Source organism: Anabrus simplex, chromosome 1 (genome assembly GCF_040414725.1).
Source record: "Anabrus simplex isolate iqAnaSimp1 chromosome 1, ASM4041472v1, whole genome shotgun sequence".
In the NCBI taxonomy this organism is placed as follows: Eukaryota; Metazoa; Arthropoda; class Insecta; order Orthoptera; family Tettigoniidae; genus Anabrus; species Anabrus simplex.
The window spans coordinates 315,304,452-315,314,843 of record NC_090265.1 but is presented as its reverse complement, the minus strand read 5'-3'; the positions used below and the strand labels follow the sequence as shown (position 1 = coordinate 315,314,843).

The 10,392-nt window shown below is 41.1% G+C and overlaps 1 protein-coding gene across 2 annotated transcripts in view; it reads left to right on the top strand.

The window, feature by feature from the left end:
• Positions 1-1,795: 1,795 nt before the first annotated feature.
• LOC136856738 (modular serine protease) overlaps positions 1,796-10,392 on the top strand; it is a 298,657-nt gene continuing 290,060 nt past the window's right edge. Inside the window, exon 1 of one of the 2 annotated variants that reach the window (XM_067134817.2) lies at positions 1,796-1,929. In XM_067134817.2, the coding sequence (XP_066990918.2) occupies positions 1,884-1,929 (46 nt within the window). In that variant the 5' untranslated portion in view covers positions 1,796-1,883. The remainder of the gene's footprint in view (positions 1,930-10,392) is intronic. The other variant, XM_067134818.2, reaches the window with a different exon arrangement.

Sequence of the window (10,392 nt, the reverse complement as noted above, 5' to 3'; positions counted from 1 at the left end):
CCTCCCCCGCCGAGTACTACCCGAAATAAACACTAACAGTTAAGCCCTAAGATCCTTCCCCCCCCCCCCCGTTTTTTCTGATTTCGCACCCTGGTGCGAATAATAATTCTTTTTTTGGGGGGGGGGATTTTGATTCATTGTTATAAATCAAACTTTCACCAAAGGAACAATATTACACATGTATTACAATTAAAAAGAAATACTGTGTTATGATACAATTGAGGCGTACGGTTCCAAAATCCGCCTTATCCATTTTTTATGAAAATTGAGTTCTTAGCTTATCTTTATAACTTATATGATTTAACATATTATTCAACAAGAAAACTGTTCCTAAACCCGCTTTGTCCCCATGAAAATATAACACAAATTTAGGTGACGTTTCCAAAACCCCCCTTATCCTACGATATTGTTTCCAAAATCCGCCTTATCCAAACATGGTGCACCGTAACTGGAACGTATCTCAAAGAATACTCTATGAAGTATTCATTATTACGAAGTTTATGAAGTTCCAGGATCACAGTGTGTTCTTTGTAACTGTTGGCAATACAGTTCCCGATAATTTCGCGCCAGTTGATTACACTATGATTGATACTGAGTTTAATCACTGACATTCATATCCTTCTATATTTTTATATAATACGATTAAAATATTTTTAATGATTTCAAAGAGCATAAACAATAAAAGAATGTCGATTATAATATCAATTAATGACGAAAATTATCATTATAAAGCTTTAGCTTTGCATCCGGGAGATAGTACGTTCGAATCCCACTATCGGCAGCCCTGAAGATGGTTTTCCGTGGTTTCCCATTTTCACACCAGGCAAATGCTGGGGCTGTACCTTAATTAAGGCCACGGCCGCTTCCTTCCAACTCCTAGGCCTTTTCTATCCCATCGTCGCCATAAGACCTATCTGTGTCGGTGCGACGTAAAGCCCCTAGCAAAAAAAAAAAAAAAAAAAAAAAAAAAACTTTAGCTACATTTGCAAACCCCGCCCTTATCAGGATGACGGTTCAAAAACACTTCTTATCCAATGTTGAGTTCCAAAACACGCCTTGTCCAATCTTAATTTGCAAATATCTTCCTTATATGTCACGAAATGTACATAGCTCTTCAATTATATCAGTACGTGCAAGTACGTTGCTATAATAAACATGAATACATTTATTATACTGATGATGAGCAAGAAATGTTTATTTCGTCTCCTGAAAAAATAGCTAAAATGGATCAAGGCGGATTTTGGAACTGTGCGCCTCAATTAAATAAAATCATTGAGTATTTGACTACACACTAAAAAAACTAACAGACACTAAAGAAACTGCCAGATTGCCAAATGCTCGCGGGTGAACTATACCTGAGTGTCCATGACCCTGGCAGAAAAGAATATACCGCTGCTATCCTTCCTCACAGCATGTGCAAAGTCTCCACTATTTGCTGTGGCGCTATAGAAATCGGTTAGCCGGGACGAACAGTATTCTGTGCGTAATTCCGCTAAGAATTTTGTAAAAAAAAATAATGAAAATAAAAGAAGGAATTAGCTGATAAGACAACAGGGCTTGTACTTTTAATAATTCCTAGCTTCAGTTGGCTAAAATCGAATAAAAATGGAATATATTCTCCAGAAAGTGGTGGGGCGGGTGACCCCCTGGACTCCCCCCCCTAATCGCAAACAACGTAACCCTCTGCCCAGAGGCATTTGCTTCTTGGAAGAGTTCAGCTCTTAGGTTAGTTCCGGTCACTATGACGCCACGGCCACATCTTCCTCTGGGCGGGATTTCCCGAGTGCCCCCAAGTGTCTCGTATCCTCGTCAGATGCGCGCTGATTGGTTGTCGATTATGCTTTGCGTTGTAGTGAAGACAACTGGCAGTACCTGAGCCGACCATGGGCGGTGGAGTGTTACATGTGTTGCTAATAGTCTGCGTGGCTGGTAAGTCGAGCATATACCGTATTCCATTGTGTAAAATATAACATATTCGATTTATCGTTATTAAGTACAGTTAACTGATGATAGTCGACGCGAAAGGGAAAGTGCATGACCTTGACGATGAGATACAAGGAAGTAGAGGCCGGTAAATGCGGTTCTTGACTGTATGGGCGACATGGATTGGTCATCTTACCCCGAGTGGAAACTATTCCAACTATTGATGGTAATCATACCTTTGCTCTCATGTCAAACGTGATCATAGGTTCAATATTCGATCTACCGGTACTTATCGTACGACTCCTTCCAGGTATTATTGAATAAATATTCCTTAGCATTATGGCTGCAAACAGCGATTTTTTAGGAGGTGGACCACAATTATTGTCTGAGCTTTAAATGAATCTCATTAACCACTCAAGATAATCTAATATTCGGAGAATATAGAACAGTCCATCCTGTTCGCTACTCAAGAGTAATTAAAGCACTAATATTTTAAATAAAACTACGGTACTTTACTTTTGTTGAAAATCAACTTTGTATAGTCTTCAGTGAACTTTTTTGCCAATATCCCTACCCTGCATTTTGCATTTTTCTCCGAAATTTGTGATAGTAATTTTGTTTATTGTAATTTTGTTACTGTTATGCAAATTCATGTTCTAATTTAATTTCGCCTGAAGATGGTTTTCAATGGTTTCCCATTTTCACACCAGGCAAATGCTGGGGCTGTACCTTAATAAAGACCTTGGCCGCTTTCTTCCAACTCCTAGCCCTTTCCTATCCCATCGTCGCCAAAAGACCTATCTGTGTCGGTGCGACGTAAAGCCACTAGCAAAATAATGAATTTCGTTGTTGTACTAGTATAAGTTAACATTGCCATCTGTAGGCTATATATCTAAACTGGAATGCATTTCTTAATAATAATAATAATAATAATATCCAAGGATAATTCTTGGCCATCAGCTGCATATGTTTCTATCTGATAGTCTATGATATCTTGTGGTCAACAATATATAATTTGTGAAGAATTAATATAAATATCCTAGTTGTATTTCCTCTAAAAACAATAACCATCACCACTACTACATCAGCTTTTTTCTTGAACGAGTATGGTCAAGTCCGGAGTAAGATCACAGAAACCTGTTTGAGATTCTGAGCTAAACCATCCGGGTTCCTAGTCGTATCTTGAAATATAACTTCCCCCCACCACTTTGCGTTATTTGCGATTTTAATGTTTTAATCAATCTTAGCGTTTCATCTTATGTATTTCAATGCGTATGGCAGTATAATTAACAAACATGGAAGTAGCTGAGTGCAATATTGTTATTGTAACATTTGTCTATACGAAATTGAAGGTAGGATTAGAAAAGGCATAGCCCTACATGAGTTTTGAATATAGTTGCCTTGGATTTTTCTTTTTTGGAATTGTTTTGAAAAGGCATTAAACTGTGAAAATTGCCGTGCTCAGGGAACAAAACTATTTATTTAACATTGGGTACATTTCTATCCCACCTCCTCTCTGTTCAAGAATATAGGGACTTTACCCACCATCAGTCAAGAAGACTCCCCGTGAATCTTCATAACACAGAAGTATATATAATACATTGATTGGAGTTACAGTACTACGTATAGTGTATAATAATAGAAACACACCATTGATGGTCTTAGTCGTGAAGGCTCATTTGAACTAAACGCCGCGCAGTGGGAGGTGGCCGAGTAAAAAACGATTAGTAAAATTGTGCTGACTAAACTAAATTTTCCGGAATCATGTCTCATAAGATAATGCACTTCACCGAGTGCACGCGTAGTCATCAGTCACCAATCGATTTACTTCGCGTTAATGAACCGCTGTACAGTTAGAAGCTGATCTTTCACACCTTGTACTTCGGAGTTATGTTGCTTGACCTTTAAATGTCTGCCGTGAAAAACGGTAATGAAAAAGGTTTGCACCAGGATATTTGCTGTTCCGCCGTGAATTTGTTCCAGTAGCCTTCACATTTACACGAGATGTATGATTTTCTCAGTCGGGCTGAGTGGCTCAGAAAGTTGAGTCGCTGGCCTTCTGATCCCCATTTGGCAGGTTCAATTCTGACTCAGTCCGGTAGTATCTGAAGGTGCTCGAATACGTCAGCCTCATGTCGGTAAATTTACGGCACGTAAAATGACTCCTGCGGGACAAAATTCCGGCACCTCGGCGTCTCCGAAAACCGTCAACAGTAGTTAGTGGGACGTAAAAACAATATCATTAAATAATTATTCATTATGATCTTCCCCCACATCAGCTACCTGCAGTGAAGAGATCGTCAAGAAAACCTTGTAGATGAAACATTTTTCATCCAAGATAATGAGAATATGATTGGAATAAAGGAAGATAATATTTCTTTTTTAGGGAAAGATAGCAGGGAAGACATGTGAAGTTGTTTTTTCTGGTCTCTTAATTGAGTAGTGCAAGCTGAATGTGTGCTCGTCTTTTGATTAAACTCATTTTACTACCTAAGAAGCTTCTTTCGAAGTACTTGACGTTGAGTAGTGCAAAGGATATCCATTTCGATGAGCAACTACATTTCCAAAATGTTTCTGAAAGAGTTCTGAATCACATGTCTGTTCACATTTTGGTCGATTTAAAATGTACGTATATTTTTAAAAGCACGATTAATTTATTGCTATCCGGCAATGAATGACACATCAGCGTATGTACATTAAAATCGTTATATGATACCTTTGTGTATTATCTGCGCACTTTTTAGTGATAGATTTCTGTTCGAGGTGAGGAGTAACGAGCGAGCTCTCGCAGTTCCAGAAGTACTGCCAACTGAATGGAAATGAAATCTGAATTGAATCGATATGATTGAATCGATATGTATATGTTACAACTTTATTCGGTTGAATCCTCAGAAACAGCACTCTCACAATCGTCACTGCTCTCTGCCGTACTATTAATTACAATATCGTCCAGGGCTAATTCCATTACACCGTCGTGCCTCCAGTATTCTTCTTCCAGTTCGTGCACCTTTCTGCAGTACCCTTTCCAATCTTCGGCAGATACGGAGTTGAATGCCTCGATGGTCAGGCGTCGTAGGTTTCCTGCTGTCATGTCTCCCGTTATATTGTGTCCTCTGAACTCGCGTTTTATTTTTGCCCATGCCAATTCCATGGCGTTCAGATCACAGTTGTATGGGGGAAGACGAAGGACGACGTGACCGTTTTCAGCAGCCATGACGTCAACAGCATAACTTGTTTCAGGAGGCCTGTTTTCCTGAACTAATCTATACAGGGCCTCTTTTCTTTGCTTTGTGTCGCAGACAATGCCTTTCCCCTGTAGCCACTGGACCATTGTCACTCGTGTATCATACCGCGATGGTACTTTTATCCACCTGTCGAGAATGGTATGGTGCATTATCCAGCACTATCACAGATGCAGGAGGCAAATTAGGGAGCACAGATGTTCTGAACCATTTCTCAAAATTATCGGAATTCATTTGTCCATGGTAATCGCCTTGGGTACTTCTGGCTTCAAATATTAATTGTGCTTCTCTAATGAACCCTTTCTCAGATCCAACACTTGCAATAATTAGCCGTTTCGAAGAGCATCCCCATGCTGTAACACCCACAACATCTTTTTCTCTCTGCCAGCATTTTCCACTTGTTATATTGTTATCAATCCAGGACTCGTCCAAGTAAAACACTTCCTTGCCTTCTTCCCTAGCATGTTTTATTTGGACGAGGAATCGTTCTCGCCAATCAACGACGTCTGCCCGCTCCAGCAATAAAACACGTTTGTTTTGGACTTTCTTCCACACAAAACCCATATCTTTCAACACTTTTCGGAGAGACGTTGGGCTCCACTTCCACTTAATTTCCTTCTCCAGCACAGGGATCAGTGTCTTCAGAGTAGGCACCACTTTTTGGACGGTATAGAAGTTTTCAATGGTGTCCCTTATCACACGTTTTTCGCTATCGTCCAGTTCTATCTTCCCTTGCGTTCTCTTCCTGCGAGAAAGAGGAGAACATCATATAACACTTGCACATGACAACCTACTACTATCCATAATGATATTGGTTTGAACAGATTAGGTAGACTGGTTAGACAGACCTACCTCTTTTTTCCAGGTGTGGGTGGAGATTTGCCGGGGTGAGAGGCAGTAAATGCCTTAATCCTTTGAATAGTGGCCACGGATTTCCCCGTATACGCGGCAGCACGTTGAATAGACTTACTTAGGGGGAAGAGCAGCTCTTTATTTTTTTTCTCCATAGCACAGCACTCCGTGACGTGTGCTATAATTTTCCGTCCCTCGCTGTGTATAGCTCTGGCTGGTCGTTTCCGTTTAGGAGTACCAGGTGGTTCCCGTGATGTACTCGGCTTATTTTCCTCACTCATGTTCCTTCTAACCTAGTATAATGGTGGCTTTGTTATGTAAACAACAGCAGTACGTAAAGTGTACGCCAGATGTCGCATGGCGATGAATAATCGAGTCATAGTTTGTGTTCAAAGGTTGTCAGTACGAATCTCGAAGATTGCCGTGATCGACCTATTGAGCACTAGGGTGAAAATCTATCACTAAGAAGTGCGCAGATAATAATGAAAAGATATAGGTATACGGTCACTACCTGCCAGTACACACAACTCGAAATATTTCCATGTATTCGCATCGTGTAGGCCTACATGTGAATTTGGCAGGCACAACCTACTCATAAACAATAGAATGGGGACGAAGGGACTGCAAATATACTGTTTATAATTACCATTTCGTATGTGTTTACATGACGGTGTTCTTGGTCTTTTTCAAATTATTCGGGGTTGGCTGTAATGCTCATTAAGTCCAGTTTTGCGGCCGAATGACCTTCCTTAACCCGAACCTATGTCTTTCTACGATGGTTAGTAGTGTGATATGTTGTATGTAAATGAAGATGCGTATTAAGACGGTCACAAACACACAGTCCCCGAGCCAGATGAATTAACCCAACGTGGCTAAAGTCACTGACCCGACCGGGAATAAAACCCGAGGCCGTCTGAACTGAAGACCACTACTTTGGCCATTCAACCAAGGGGCCGAAACCAGTAAATGACATAAATGCGTATTGCCAGAAAAAGAAAAAAAAAAAAAAAAAAAAAAAACAGATGTTCCGACGAGAAGGTTAAAGCATGTGTTTTATACTGACGATTAGATCTCACCGTTACTGCTTGATGAAGGAATATGTAATAGCGACATATTCCGAAATACAATACATTTTTCGCTCATATGAAATTCAGTTCAAAAATAGAAAACAAATACAGCCGTCTGTTTTAGATTAGCAAATGGCGATGATTATTGCCAAAATAAAATTTTCGCCCATAAGAAATTCTGTGTCGGCCTCTGTGGTGTAGTGGTTAGTGCGATTAGCTGCCATCCACGGAAGCCCCGGTTTGATTCCCGGCTCTGCCACGAAATTTGAAAAGAGGTAAGAGGGCTGGAACGGGGTCTACTCAGCATTCAGAGGTGAACTGAGTAGAGGGGGTGGGGGGTTGATTACCTCTTCAGCCATCTTCGAAGTGGTTTATGTGGTTCCCACTTCTCATCCAGGCAAATACCGGGATGGTACCAAACTTAAGGCCACGGCCGCTTCCTTCCCACTTCCTTGTCTGTCCATTCCAATCTTCCCATATAAGATTGTTTTTAAAGTGATTTGACAGAATCTGAGGATGTTCTTGTAGAACGAAACATGTCATTCTTTGTATGTTAGTGTGTTTTTACAGATATGTTTATGGTGTTATAATTTACATTGTATTTGCTGTGTGTTTGACAGACTGAAAAGCCTTTGTTACATGTAAATATCTATGTATTTCTTTTAAAATCAATCACTCGTGATTTGATGGCGACTTATTATAAATATTATTTAAGCTTGCGTTTGAGTTTTTTTTTTTTTAGTCGCCCAATAGTACTAGAATCGCTTCTGATGATGATGATGCTTGTTGTTTAAAGGGGCCTAACATCTAGGTCATCGGCTCATAATGATACGAAATGTAATGACAAATTAAAAGTTCGAAATAAGCCACTGACCAAAATAAAAAATGTCATGAAGAATGAATGGAGGGATATGAATTAAAAACAATCAGTGGACCTGACCCAAAAAAACTAACATAAAAATAGTATTACTAACCAAGGGACCACTTCGAATACACAATCCTGAATCGAGGAGGCTTGTTGGTTAAAGGGGTCCAAAATCCTGGTCAACGGTCCCTCAGAATAGTGCTTATCGCTAGTAAAGTAGAACCATGGTATTTGTCCTGTTCGGGTACTAATCAAAAGTAGCGTAGACTGTATTCCACAACTAATGGTACAACTCACAAGTATTGTATGTCGCACAGGTAACGCAGACCTATGGTGTTTCTCACTTAATGGCGCCACTCATAGGCAACGCAAACCGATGGTGTTCCTCACCTATGTGTAATAATCGCGGACGCCGGTATTCCCGTGGTGTTCCTCATATAATGGGTACTAATCACAGGCAACGCCCAGACCCGTGATGTTTCTCACAATGATACTAATCACGTGTACTGGAAACCCACAGTGAACCACTCTCTGCTACTACTAACCACAAACCTCTGGTGTACCTGATATAGCGGTACTACCCGAAAGTAAAGGCGACCCTTGGTGTTCCCCGAGAGATGGTACTAATCAAAAGTAGTTTCATGGTGCTAATACAATCATCCCTTGGCCACTCCTTTTAGTCGCCTCTCACGACAGGCAGGGGGTATCGTGGGTATATTTTTTCGTTTGCATCCCCCACTCACAGGGGGTAGACAGAGAGAAAAAGAAGGGATCCGCCACTTCGAAAAATGAAGTAACGGACGAAGAAAGGCAAGGGCCACGAAAGGCGTGAAAATGAAAGACTCCCTAGGCCTCGAACGCTCTAATACCGTCGGGGTCGGAAAAGAACAAGAGTTAACCAAGGGAGGTCGGACAGGATAAACGAAAGTGAGGAGCATGGCACAAGTAAGTGGAAGCAATGCTAGGACTCAGCTAAGGGCCCCGTGGTCGCCAACCCACACTCCCAAGTTGAGAGCCCTTGGGCCCCTTTTAGTCGCCTCTTACGACAGGCAGGGGATACCGTGGGTATATTCTTCATCTGCGTCCCCCACCCACAGGGGTGAATCGCTTCTGCTCAGGTAGGGATCCTCTATCCCAAAGTATGTTTTTCGACTTTACTTTTTCTCTATAGATTTTGGTATGAAGGTTTTTTTTGGTCAGTGGTGTAACGTCGCACCAACTCATCGAAGGTTTCTGCAACGCAAGGATGGAAAAGAGCTTGGATTGGAAAGGTAGTGACCGTGGCCTTAATTAAGGTACATTTGTCTGATATGAAAATGTGAAACCACGGAAAATCATTTTCAGGGTTGCTGACGGTAGGATCCGAACCCACCACCTCCCGAAAGCAAGCTCAAAGTTAAGCGCGCAACCAGCTCACTCGGTGGTCTGATCATTTGCTAATCTGTTTAAACAGTGCTCAAAAAAGTTTTGCATATTAAGATTTCACACGATATATGTCACGGTATCTCAAGTTCTCAAGCATATTTACAATATGTATGCATGTATGTATGTATGTATGTATGCATGTTCAGTCCGTCAGCGCTTCCGCTGGTGGGATCCTCAACTGCTCTGCCATCAGCTGTCATAGATGGCCTAGGCATCCCTGAAGAGGCGTACTAGGGAAATGAGGAGTGAAGTAGTTTCCCGTTGCTTTCCTCACCAAGCCAGAGTTGCTATTACATATCAGTCTGCCAAGCCCACTGAAATGCATCAACCGACCCTATGAGCAAAATTTTCACACCATTCATAGCAGGGACTGGCTGCATAAGGAATTGGCATTACTAGCATCACTCATACCTCAGTCACTTTCATATTGTCAAAGCCAAGGATAAGACAGAGACAGATCTATGAAAGTAACAAAATTGCTCTAGCCTATACCAGAAGACATAGTGCACTGTAAACACTAGGTCCTGCCAGCAAAGGCATTTACAATATGTACCGTAGGTCAATTGCCCAATACAGTGATTGTAGAAAATGAGGTGCAAGAAGTCCGACTCCGATACTATAATCACATTCTACGGAGGGAAGAAAATGTGGAAATGAAGATGGTAAAGACGAAACTCGAAGGTAAAAGAAGACCTAAGAAAATATGGAGCTCCTCCTGGAAGATCTCGAAGGAAAGAACCGAGATGAGGAGATGCAGAAGAACAGTGGTAGCTGCAGGAGGCTCATTAAAATCGGTGACCTTGTATGAAACGAAACAAGCTGAAAGAAAATTATATTTCAATAGGCATGTCAAGCAATTATTCCTGCTGCCCTTGTGTACGTGGGGCGCAAATTATCCAACCTGTCTTGTCAGTAACATTGTACAACCAACTTTCATGTCACTTGCATTGTGCATGTATTGCAATGAATATGAGAATGTAAAGCTGCATCTTCAAGTTTTGAGAAACTAAGACGTTAA